Source organism: Rhineura floridana, chromosome 1, assembly GCF_030035675.1.
Source record: "Rhineura floridana isolate rRhiFlo1 chromosome 1, rRhiFlo1.hap2, whole genome shotgun sequence".
In the NCBI taxonomy this organism is placed as follows: Eukaryota; Metazoa; Chordata; class Lepidosauria; order Squamata; family Rhineuridae; genus Rhineura; species Rhineura floridana.
In genome coordinates, this window is record NC_084480.1 from 4,058,250 (window position 1) to 4,071,461 (window position 13,212).

At 45.4% G+C, this 13,212-nt stretch overlaps 1 protein-coding gene across 1 annotated transcript in view; it reads right to left on the reverse strand.

Moving 5' to 3' along the window:
• DNAI1 (dynein axonemal intermediate chain 1) overlaps positions 1 to 13,212 on the reverse strand; it is a 193,031-nt gene that overhangs the window by 83,780 nt on the left and 96,039 nt on the right. The window contains exons 14-16 of the mRNA XM_061613218.1: positions 11,834 to 11,923; positions 8,400 to 8,487; positions 7,013 to 7,092 (exon numbers count right to left, since the gene is read on the reverse strand). Coding sequence (XP_061469202.1) covers positions 7,013 to 7,092; positions 8,400 to 8,487; positions 11,834 to 11,923 — 258 coding nt within the window. The remainder of the gene's footprint in view (positions 1 to 7,012; positions 7,093 to 8,399; positions 8,488 to 11,833; positions 11,924 to 13,212) is intronic.

A 13,212-nucleotide genomic window follows, 5' to 3' on the forward strand; every position in this document is an offset into this window, starting at 1 on the left:
TGGTCTCATATTGTTTCGGGAAGTGCAAATTAGATACAGTGACATGACAGAACACAGCAAAAATGGGTGCATTCCTGCAACAGCACTGAGGTTTAGGAAGCTTCTCTTGTGTCACTGGGATACATCTGCTCTGGTGCAATATTCACAGTTCAGAGATCTAGAGCAACTGCACTCTGATGCACCCAGCCTACCACTCTGTCATGCCCCTATCAGATCAATGCCTGCTTGCACAATGGACAGGATCTGTACAGTGGCAAAGATATGCCAACGTAGGGCTTTGCCTAGTACCTCTTCCGAAATGGAACTCTTTCTTACAGCAGCATCACAATACCAGTCATTTGGCACGTCATGTCCGAAGAGAGCTCAGGCCAGACCGGGTCAGCCTTCCGCCTGGCGGTGTCTTCTGAAGCTGTTACGTTTCGTAGCTTGTAAAATGCAAAAAAACCAACCCTCTGCAAGTACTGAAAGGCTTCATTTCCAAGACAGATTTCCGCCCATTGTAAAATCATCCCAATGCAGGGATGGAACGTTCTGTCCATTTCAGTTCTCTCGCTTTCTCATTTATCCAACCTTAAATCCAGTTCTTCACATTTCTGCAGTAATTTGTGATTTTTTAAAATAAAAAATCCTTATGAAAATTCTCCAGCATTTCAGTGTGAATTTCTCCTATTAAAACATTTCTGTAGGCAGTTTTGACTATTGTACACATTTTTGCAAGCAATTTCTCATCATATAACACATTTTTGTATGTTATCATTCATTCATTTTCATGCACACATAAGAACATAAGAACATAAGAAGAGCCTGCTGGATCAGGCCAGTGGCCCATCTAGTCCAGCATCCTGTTCTCACAGTGGCCAACCAGGTGCCTGGGGGAAGCCCGCAAGCAGGACCCGAGTGCAAGAACACTCTCCCCTCCTGAGGCTTCCGGCAACTGGTTTTCAGAAGCATGCTGCCTCTGACTAGGGTGGCACAGCACAGCCATCACGGCTAGTAGCCATTGATAGCCCTGTCCTCCATGAATTTGTCTAATCTTCTTTTAAAGCCGTCCAAGCTGGTGGCCATTACTGCATCTTGTGGGAGCAAATGCCATAGTTTAACTATGCGCTGAGTAAAGAAGTACTTCCTTTTGTCTGTCCTCAATCTTCCCACATTCAGCTTCTTTGAATGTCCACGAGTTCTAGTATTATGAGAGAGAGAGAAGAACTTTTCTCTATCCACTTTCTCAATGCCATGCATCATTTTATACACTTCTATCATGTCTCCTCTGACCCGCCTTTTCTCTAAACTAAAAAGCCCCAAATGCTGCAACCTTTCCTCGTAAGGGAGTCGCTCCATCCCCTTGATCATTCTGGTTGCCCTCTTCTGAACCTTTTCCAACTCTATAATATCCTTTTTGAGATGAGGCGACCAGAACTGTACACAGTATTCCAAATGCGGCCGCACCATAGATTTATACAACGGCATTATGATATCGGCTGTTTTATTTTCAATACCTTTCCTAATTATCGCTAGCATGGAATTTGCCTTTTTCACAGCTGAAACATTTTGTAGTCTACAGCTATACTACCCCTGAACCCACCTGAGCTTGTTTCTTAACATATGCAATTTTGTAAACAGTTTTTGGTTGGTTGGTGAAGCCAGTTGCACCATAGCAAACATGAGGAGAAGAGAGACAACTCTGGAAAGTCAAAGAAGCCACAGTTCCTACTAGCCAGTCATGCAACTGGCAGGTATCTGTTGAGGAGCGCTTGCTCTCTTGCATTTGAACCAGGTCCAAAGAGGCTCCCAGCTGGGAACACCAGATTTCATAGCATTACTTGGGGGACTTCTAATCTGGCCTCAATCCATCAGGCTCTGCTGAAGGTAGAGACTGGGGAAGCCACAGCAAACCCTGAAGGAGGGAGAAGCCAAGTTCACCAGAAGGATAAGGTTTCTTTCAGCCCCTGTCAGTACACTATTGCACGGACTAGAAAAGACAATAATGCCTGGAAAAACAGAAGGGAGTAGAAAAAGAGGAAGGCCAAACAAGAGATGGATTGATTCCATAAAGGAAGCCACAGACCTGAACTTACAAGATCTGAACAGGGTGGTTCACGACAGATGCTGTTGGAGATCACTGATTCATAGGGTCACCATAAGTCGTAATCGAATTGAAGGCACATAACAACAACAACAAAAGTGGCTACTGTTTTGAATTTGGTTTTAGAATAAAGACAACCAAACTCACATTTATTTACTACCTGCAGATGTGTTAAATTGTACAACACAGAGCATAGCTATACTTCAGTAGAGTATTATTTTTACTAGTTTACATCATGGGCCTTCCCACCTCTAAAGCTCACTCCTCTCTGTCCCAAATCTTTTAAAGAGGCAACTGTCTCCAGCAGAACAATTCTGACAGAAAGCAAAGTTTTTAACTGCTGATGTGGGGCATCCCAGGGACTTCTAGATAAGCTCCAGTTCCCTGCTCAATTGCAACAGTTCAGATGACAGATTGGCCACTTTGGGTGAGCTGGCCGTTGCAAAGTCACTTAAATTTTATAAATGTTTTGGTGCAGGAATCCTTCCGAGAGACTGAGCTACTGGTCCTGCAGGTAATTGTATTGCTGAAAGTACATCCACAAAGCAGCAACACTCCATCATTGTTAATGATTCCTAAAACCAAAGATCAGTATGTTCCCCCTTTCCTTTCCAGCCATAAAGAGACAACCAGACTACGGGCAATTTAACAGGGGAAGGAAGACATTGACTTGACCGAGCGTTTGTTTCTGGTGCAGGAAATATTAACATTCAGAGGGCTATTGATGTTGGTGCTGTCTTGACAAGAAGAATCATCATGGCCCAAGTGACATGTGGCAAGAAACCTGTGGGGTCTAGGCTCAGAAAACAGGTTAGAGAATGACCAAAGCACCATGACAGTAGCTGTTCAAGGGGAGAACTGCACCCATTTCCCAACCTGTGCTTGCCAAGGCGATGTGAAATGGGTCCAAGAGGGGTCATAATAGGAAAGAAACGGTGAGGGGTGTTCTCACCACCACCCACCGATTCTCCCCTGCAAGGGCCTCTCCACCCCCACATTTGCCTCATGAAGAAAGCAAGGAGTTGAGAAGCCCATCTTCCCCTTGCGATGTATCACTCCACTCGTAAGGCTCTTCCCCCCGGGTCTAACCTGCCCCTTTGGAGTCTGGGCCACTTTTTAAGATGAAAGACCCAGCCAAAGTTCCCTTTCATAATGGGTTGTTCTATGGGGTTTATTGTGTCTTATTTTAAAGTGATTTGGGACTTCAAGTCTCAATTGAATGCTGTAATGTGTTACCTGGGAGCATGACAATTACTCTTGGAGATTTGCTGGAGGCTAATTGATCGTGATGATGGGGAAATGGTAGGACAAGAGACAGCAAAGGGTTTGGGGAAGACAGAGTAAGGAAGAAGGCAGGAGCAGCTTGTGGGGTGAAGAAAGAAGACCTGGAGTGGAGCGGGGTGGTGGATCCAAGGGGCACAGAGAATTGCTCCTGGTATTGGTGCACCTGGTGGGAGTGGAAAAGCCAGAATGAGGAGTGGACTTTAACTGCTAAGGAACTGCAGACTGACCAGGTCGGTGGGTCCCCAGTTTGCACTCGGCCCCTGCTGATTTCCATGGTTGAGTGAAAGGCACTAATGGACAAAGGGCAGAGCAGTGACTAGGCAGGGTTGCACAACAGAATCACTTCCATGTGTGAGCCCTTGAGCTGTTGGGGCAAGAGCAACTCCTGTTTTGTTCTTTTGTTTATGTCCCAGAAGGGAGATAGAGCTAGGGTCCTCCAGATGGATAGACTTGTTTACCTTTACCTGTGATGCTGTGACTGACTTCCTTCTGTCCTTCCTTCTGTCACTAGGGAAGCTTACCTGCCCCTCCTCCTTCTGCCCTTTCCACTCCTTTTCTTCTCCAACTGTCCGGGAGAGAGGAGATATCCCTTTGTCTCTGGTCTCTCTCCTAGCATGGGGCTAACTCCTATACCTGAGTGTTACGCCTCCAAATTAGTTAGTTAGTTAGAACTAGGTTTGCCTTTCTATCTGCTATGTATTTCTATAAATAAAGTAGCTTTCCTTATTTTACTAAGTCTCCAGTCTCAGTGATCCTGATGCAGGGTAAAAGCCTGCTTTCTTAGGTAAACGCACACACACGCTGGCACACTCGCATTTCAACATCCACTGTTACTCTCTGCTGCTGCTGTGCTGCTTTAAACTAAATTAAGCACACAAACACAAAGCAACATGAGCAGCATCGCTTTTCTGTAATGAGCCAAAAGTGGAAATAAAAACAGAGGTTCAGTATCCAAAAGGGCCTTTTTCCCCCCCATGAGCAACATACTTCTGTTGTATTTACTTGCAAATAAGTTCCATTCACCAAATATTCTTTTCAATGCTAGTTCACACTCTCCTCTTTACAGGTCTTCTCCATTCTATTACTCCCTGTTGATCCATACTGGGGGACTGGTGATTAATTAATTGCCCCTTGAATAGCCTCTCTTGATTGCCCCGGGGTCAGCGTTCTCTCCCCATGGGAGAAAGGGCTTACAGGACTGATCTCCTTGCATGTTCCAATTTTTTTAAAAAATTGAAACCGTGCAGATGAGGGAACAGAGGGAACAGGCAAGAGGAGCCACAGGGGAGTCTGCCGCCGCCTTTCCTCCTGCTTCCACTGCATATTTAAAAGGCAATGACATGATCGCTTCGTGGCAAGAGGCAGACACCCCATTTGTAAAACACCAATACAAAGGTCCTCAAATGCAAAGATGTATCACTGAACACTAAAGTCAGGATCATTCACACCATGGTATTCCCAATCTCTATGTATGGATGTGAAAGCTGGACAGTGAAAAAAGCGGATAAGAGAAAAATCCACTCATTTGAAATGTGGTGTTGGAGGAGAGCTTTGCACATACCATGGACTGCGAAAAAGACAAATAATTGGGTGTTAGAACAAATCAAACCAGAACTGTCATTAGAAGCTAAAATGATGAAACTGAGGTTATCATACTTTGGACACATCATGAGAAGACATGATTCACTAGAAAAGACAATAATGCTGGGAAAAACAGAAGGGAGTAGAAAAAGAGGAAAGCCAAACAAGAGATGGATTGATTCCATAAAGGAAGCCACAGACCTGAACTTACAAGATCTGAGCAGGGTGGTTCATGGCAGATGCTATTGGAGGTCGCTGATTCATAGGGTTGCCATAAGTCGTAATTGACTTGAAGGCATATAACAACAAATTTGTGTCAGTCACTCCTCACTCATTTCACCATATGCCTGCATGGTAGATCATTATTCTTCCCATTTCACAGCAAGGGACCATAGACTGACACACCATGACTTCCTCCAAGCATCTTTGGATAGACCACATCAGAGCTGAGCCAGAACCTGAGCTAAGCATTTGTCCACCATGTCACGCTTGCCATTTGCACATGACTCGTTCAAGAAAGCTTCTGTTTACAAAGCTGCTGCCCTGAGTTTTTTCGTTAAATCCCTGTTCCCAACTCCCATTGCAAGAGGCTTCTTTGCATGGCACAGATTCCTTTCAGGATGTGCACACAGCATGCATGGCAGACGTTTCGAGCTGCAAGTCCATATTCATGCAGAAACAATTTATCTGTAGAGAAGGGCAGCAGATAGGCCTGGGGATGTAATTAAGATAATCACTTCTTGGCTTCCGAAATGCTATTTGCTGAGCTAATCTCTGAAATTTGCCATAATTGTTATGCAGCCAAAAATTAACACGTTATGGGGATGATTATTGGAAGGCTTTATATAGGCATTCTCTTTTAATAACCACTTAACAAATAAGCTACACAGACATCATGGCTTTGGTTGCAACTGCTTGTCCGTGCACTGTCTTCAAAAGCTGGATTTTGCACAACAAAGAATTTGGCGAAGCTGGTTTCTGGTTTCCTTCATTTCATGTACTTCATTTCCTTAAGTGCCTCCATGTATTCCGTTTACTTGGTATTACACTGGAACAGCATAGGAATAGACATGACTAAGCTTCATTAATTAATTTCTGTGGGTCTGCTCTAGGGAAGGGCGAGAATTTTGATTCAGTTCACATTTTAAGCAGAATTTATCAAATCCGCACTTTCTGAATCAGTATGAGAACCAAAACTCATCCATCCTTAGAAATTCGCATTTCTTAGAATTTTGTGATGTGGTTTGCCAACTAAACAATATTTACAAAAATGTATATATGAGGGGAAATTGTGCATAAAAATGAATATGAGTGAAAATAACATGCAAAAATGCATTAGATAACCAGAAGTGGCTTGCAAAAATGTGTACCTTTGTTAAAACTGTTTACAAAAATGTGTTTATTAGTAGAAATTCGCACTAAAATATTGAAGAATTTTCATGAGGATTAAAAAAAAAACACGCAAGCTGTTGTAGAAATGGGGAGAACTGAATTTAAGATGGGGAAAATGAGAAACTGAGAACTGAAAGTGACAGATCTTTTCATTCCTACAACCCATCATCCAGCCCTGGTCATAAGAGCAGCCTATAGACTCTGGACCATAATGTGCCACAACCAGAGCACAGACGACAACGGAGCAAGATGCTCCAGGACTCAAGCATGCACGCAAGCAAGCCAAATACTCCAGGATGAAGACGACACCCCTCTCCTCCCAATTCTGGAACACTTCCTAAGCTAGTTCTCTGCAGCAGGGCCCAGGAGGACAAGCACTGACAACCCTCCCTGTCCCAAAGAGTTGTTCACACAGTATGGTTCTCTTCAAACCCAGTCGGTACAATCTGTCCACTGTTTTACTTCAGTGCCTGTTTTGAGAGGATGCTTGCAAAATTAGCTGTAGACACAAACCCAGCCTGCAGGATGATGCCAGCAAACTTCATGCAGGCAAGACCCACAAAGAGATACAAAAGCCTTTCAGGGCACATTCTGGGACAGCAAATGCCACACGGACCTCATATTGCAGAAACAGGAAGAGCAACAGCAGCTTGCAGAGAGAAAGGGTCTTACTTTGTAGATTTTGCCTTCTTCTGTCCCCACAAGGAACAAATAATCTATCTTCTTGTGAAAGTCAAATGAAGTCCCACAGCCTGTGTGGAAAGCAGAGAGGGGGATGAATAAGAAACGAACCTCCTTTGTGATGCCCCTCTTAATGGAACGCTCTCGGGGTGGCTCCATTTCCCCTGGGGGACTCTCGCTATTCAGCCTGTTTTTGAAACAGGAGCCATTCCTCCAGTTCAATCAGCCATTTAACTGGGGCAGTGACGGCGCAGGCATTGTATGGGATTGCCTAGACGTCAAACAAAGGGGCTGCAGCGTTTGGACTGGGAGGAAAATGGAGTCATTTTGATCTAGCTGTGCTGAAGAGAGGCTTTGCCAAAGCAGAGTGGAGTGGCTGCAGCCTGCCCTCCGCCTGCTGGGGAACCAGCTGTGTGCCTGTCGCTCCCCGTCCCTGTCCCCCAACCCTCTACAAGAACATTGTTGCTTTTGCAAAGGTGTTGTTAAGCCTTTAATAATCTCTTTCCTCCAAACACAAAAACAAAAAAGCCAACTGTTCTCAGAAACACCCTGAAGTTCTGACTGACCAAAGGAAAGGGAGCAAAGAGCGTCTCAGCTGAACCAAGTTTCTCTTTCTGAAGGCGTAACCGGACTTCTTCATGTGGGGCTCTGATTGGAAGGAAGCTGCCTCTACTGATGCCAAGGGTGGAAGCTGGGCCTTTAGAGTGAATGGGGCCTGCCCACCAACCACAGCCTGCCCTCAGCCAGCCCCCACCTGCCCGCCCCCTTTCTTACAACCCATCCAATGAGGGGGCCACACTGGCTGTCAGTCTCCTCCTCCTCCTTAGTCTCAGGCTGCATACACACCATGCATTTGAAGCACATGACTTTCTCCAGAGGATCCTGGGAACTGTCGTTTACCCCTCACAGAACTACAATTCCCAGCACCTTCAACCAACTACTGCTCTCAGAATTCTTTTTTTTTTTGTGAGGGGGGAAGAAATGTGCTTTCATTCTACAGTGACTACACAGCCAGAGTGTTGTTACTTGTAGAGCTTAGCAGGGAGGAAGGTGGGGTCAAAACTCCCTCTCATTGGCTCTGGTTCCACCTATCGCTGGCCTCCAAGCCTTCCTCCTGACCAGTCCCGACAGGCCTCAGAAGCGACCTCTGGTGGAAGCCCAACATGTTTAATAAGTTTTTAAATAATTTTTTAACCCTTTTTTAAAGTTGTTTTTTAAAAACGTTTTTAATGCTGTTTTGTTTTAATGTATTTTAAGATCTGTTTTTATGATGTAAGCAAATCCCACCAAATTCCATAGTACTGACTCCAAGGAAGCGTGCTGAGGATCGCAGCCCTCGGTGCCAGTAACAAACGAGAGGGGAGTTCAGCCTATGTACCGATGGTGTGCAGCTGCAGCCCCTCAGGCCCTTCCATCGTCGTCCCTTCTACAAGCAGCTTGATGACATCTGTATGAACCAGCTCATTCTGTAGGGGAGAAGAGAGATCAGAATAATTGCCTGCATAGTCCTCGTAACAATGAGGCATGCCTTTGAAACAGAACATTTTGTTGAAGGATTTAAAAGAAAAAGAGGGATCAAACTGCTGAATGTTTCATGGCGGTGGATGGTTGCTTGTGGGAGCTGGGTCTTAATGAGAACTTTGCCTGTCCTACATATCCCATTATAAGCACATCTGGGCTATTCACAACTCTGCCCTCTGGTGCTTGCCTGTTGGCCATTTCATACCCTTCATGTAAGCTTTTCTCCCACACAGAAACACAGAAGGGAAGGGCGTATCTTCTGTGGTAGATATAGTGCCCAGGTAGCCAATACTCTCATAGCAGCTGCCCAATCCGTATTGCCTGGGATGTAAAATACACTCCTGTTCTCTCTCATGTGACAGCCAGTGTGGCCTACTGGTTAGAGTGTTGGACTATGACCTGGAAGACCAGGGTTCGAATCCCCACTCAGCCATGAAGCTCACTGGGTGACCTCCCAGGCAAATATGTTTAGGACTTCAGCTGTAGGCATATGAATTAGAATTAGAGCCATGGTTGTGATCCTCCAAATGGATTCCAGTCTGTGGGAATTCTTTTAAAGTATGACATTACATGTGCAGAAGTTTCCACCATGGATTTCCTGCATAACATCTCGTTTGGCCTTAACGGGCAAGTTCCCTGCTTTCCTTCACAGAAATCCCCAATGCTTTTATAAGGTGGGTCGGTAAAAGTCCTGTTCCTTTGGGGAGTTCGTTTAGTAACCATGGGACCCTGTGGGGATTATGCAGCTGACCGAGATGTGTGTGGCCAGGAAACAAGGAGAAAGTTCTCTCCATCTACATCCACGAACACAGGATAACATAGGCTTTTGGGGTGGATTAGGTTTTATTATTATTGTTGAGATTTTTAATGTTTTAATGTATTTGTATGTTTTTATTTTGTACGTCGCCCAGAGTGGCTCGACAGCCAGCCAGATGGGCGACTAATAAATTTAATAAATAAATCAAAAAAAAATAAACTGGGTCCGAGTGAATCCTCCACAAATGGAAGAAGGACTCCTTCCATTCATGGAGGCCATTGGGATCCAGCAGAGGTATCCTGTCCTCACTAGGCTCCTGAGGAAGCAAGAGATTTCCCAGCAACAACACCAGTGTGGGCAACAACCAAGGCAGTATCCAGGGCCAGTCCGAGCAATCAGAGTCCACAACAAAGGGGTCAGGCAAGAGGCAAGTTCTCAGCACTCCATAAGTCTGCGTCCAAGCAGTCTGCGGACAAAGCAGGGGAAGGGCAAGTCGAGAGGCAGGTCCAGGGTAGCCAATGGGGAGTGCTCTGGAGTCAATGGGAGATCAGCAAATGGGCCTGGTGCAGGGAGGGTGCGTGCATGTTGTGCCAGCAGCTCTTCCAGCCCTAGCAATGGGGGGGTTGGAGCTGGAGCTGCTGGAACTGCACCCCCAACCTCAGCTGACTCTTATCAGCCACCTTCAGCCAGACCTTTACACCCAAGGAGACCTTGTCTGCAGTCGGGCACTTCTCCAAATGGGCCGGGTCTCCAACTGGCGTTTAAGGCGGCGCCTCTCTCCTGGACATGGGACTTGTTCGGTGTCAGAGGCCAAACTCGCCCTAGGTGCAGACATTGCAGGACCCTGGCTCCTCACCCCCAGATGGAACCTGGTCCAGGGCTGGTTCTAAGGCCAGAGCCTCCCTGGTCCTCCTCTGATAAGGACACCCCTGGCTGGGGCTCTGCTGGAGTACAGGGGAGGGACGGCATTTTTTGCTGAACTCCCTACTCCCTGCAGCCTCCTGCCCCTCCGCTAACGCTGCTCCAGAGCGTTTCCCAATCCTCCAGAGCAGAGTTGTGAGGAGTGCTGCGGGAAGGAGAGATTGACTAAGAAGCTGACATCCCCCCCTTCCAAAGGCAGAAGCACTCATTTAGTAGAACTCCACTTACGGGACTCTCCCACCAGTGAAACCTTAGTTAGGAATCAGATATAAGTCATAGTCTGAGGGGCCCAGCCCTTTTCACCTTGTGAAGGTTTTGCTGTTACAGAATAAATACACAAAACAGATGTCATCATTTAAGGACCATGTTTCACTTCCTCTTACAGAGGTGTGTAAATGTGTGAGCTACAATAGCAGGATTAATGCCTGTGCAGTCCTTTCATCCTAAGAGTTACCACCTTAGCCTATTGTTGTGTTTTGAAAGTCCTTCCTTTCTTCAAAAAGGAGTGAATAGAAAATGCAGCCTAGTATCTTCAGTTCCCACACCAGGAGAAACTCTCAGCAAAGCACCACCAAAGATTTGAGACATCTCACCTCAGGAATAAAGCCAAAAGGGAAAAAACCATACCCTTCTATTTTTGGAATCTGTTTCAAGAATCTGAATGCCTTTGCACAATGGAGACTTCGAAAGAAGATGGGGCTTTTGTGAAGGTTAAAAGAACAAAGAGTGGATAGGGAAGGGGGGGATGCCACTGGGTGGATGTCTTAAAAAAGACTTCCCTGAAACCACAGACAATGGCATTAGTCCAGGACTGTGGCAGGAGAGTCAAGGGAAGCAGGATTGCCAGCCACACAGACCTATTAAGAAGGCATGCAGCGTCTTGCAAAGGAAGCACACAGTTTGGGGAGACCACATCACACACCTGCATAGTCATGGTTAAAATAATAGTTATGGTGAAGGGCAGGTAAGAAATTACATATATATATATATATGTGTGTTCAGGGCTTTGTAAATTAATATGAGGACCTTGGACTGGCTTGGTAGTGGATGAGCAGGCAGTGCAGATGTTTATTTATTTATTATTTGATTTATATCCCACCCTTCCTCCCAGCAGGAGTGGTGTCACATATTGTCGGCCATATGCTTCGATCAGCATTCTGGCCGCTGCATTTTGCACCAGCTGGAGCTTCCAAACCAGGGCCAAGGGCAGCCCCACATAGAGCACATTGCAGCAGCCAGCCTTGAGGTTACCAGTGCATGGAGTATAACAACAACAACAATACACTTGGCAGTGTATAATCCAGCAGGCTAGGATTTGGCCACAGCTACTGGATAGCTCATCAAAGGGGGCAGGGACTGATTCAGTCCCTTAATGTTCCCAATATAGTCAACCTCCCTTTCTTTAAAAAAGTCATCTAAATGGATATTTGCAATTAGGAATGGTGAAGCCAAAGGAGGGAAGGACTAGGTCATTTATTTGGTATCTCCAGCATCCCACACCACAGGTAGGTTAAACAGCAGCAGCAATGAGAGGATGTCACAAAGCACCTTGCTGTGGCTCTACCTCTTGGGACAAAATGCACCAGATCAGCAAAGTGGGAGGAGGAAGTTACCTTAACCAAAGTCCAGGACACAATGCGCCCATCGGAAGAGACAGAGAAGAAGTTCAAGTTGTTGTCCATGTCATCTTTCTGCCATTTGACCTGGGAAAGAGAAAGACAGTGAGCCATTGCAAAGATTCTCCAGCAAAAACAGCCATTTGCAAAGTTTTTCTTTGGAATCCAGTGACAGATGCTAAACTCTGTTCTCTCTCCAAGTTATGGCCACTCACTTAACTGATCCAGATGCTCCAATTGCTTACCACCACCCCCCTCGGGAACTCCTAATGTGCTTCTTCCCAGCAGCCTACAGGCCCCACCTTTTCCATAAAGACAGCTTTTCACAGTCACAGTCATATTCTACAGTTATGGCGATCTTTATTTAACACATTCTAGATACAATGTTTCACCATCATCCTTTTCTTTGCACCTCTTTGTTTCTTGGCCCTTTACTGTACCAATCTGAAACCTCTCAGGTGGTTTACCTAGATTCACTCTTTCTGAGCGTCTCAATGTTACCGGAGGCTCTGTTTCCTCTTTGCCTCTCTCATTCACGCTAGCAAGAGGTTGTACCTCTTCCTCCTGTTTTATCCCTTGCTCTATCTCTTGTTCAGTGGGTTCGTTATGTCTATGTGCGTCGCCTAGTTCAACATACTCAATGTTATCCCAATCCTGTTCCTGGACTTTGATGCTTCTGCTAAGCACCACCCTTCTTTGATTCTGTATCCAGATGCGGTAATAGGCATTTTGGAATCCCAGTACATGTCCTTTTTGTGCTCTGGGAGCCAGTTTCCCCTGCCGTTTTCCTTTGGGAATGTGCACCCAGCACTTCGCCCCAAATCTCACAATATGCCGCAGTTTTGGTTTCTTTCCATTGAGTTTTTCATATGGTGACATGTGTATTGCCCTATGATACAGCCTGTTTTGAATATAATTGGCGTATAACATACACTCTCCCCAAAAAGCATTCGGTAAATCAGAGTCCCTTAACATGGCTCTAGTTACATCCTGTAGAGTTCTATTTTTTCTCTCTGCTATTCTGTTCTGAAACGGAGAAAATGGGGCTGTTAAAGTATGTTCTATCCCTTTATTTAACAAATACTGCTCTAGTGATTTACCAGTGAATTCTCCCCCTTGGTCAGAGCGTATTCGTTGGATTGTTATACCGTGTTGCACCTCAATCCTTTTCACAAACAGTTTCAGTTTCCCCTCTGCTTCGTCTGGTATAGTCATCTACTATTACTAGAACATATTTGGCACCACCTTGGGAACTTTGAAATGGTCCTACAAGATCAATATGGATCATTTGATATGGTGTGCTAGTGCTACTCTCTGCTTCTTTACATGTGGGAGCAACTGTGGCTTTAGTTTGATTACATATATCACATTCCACA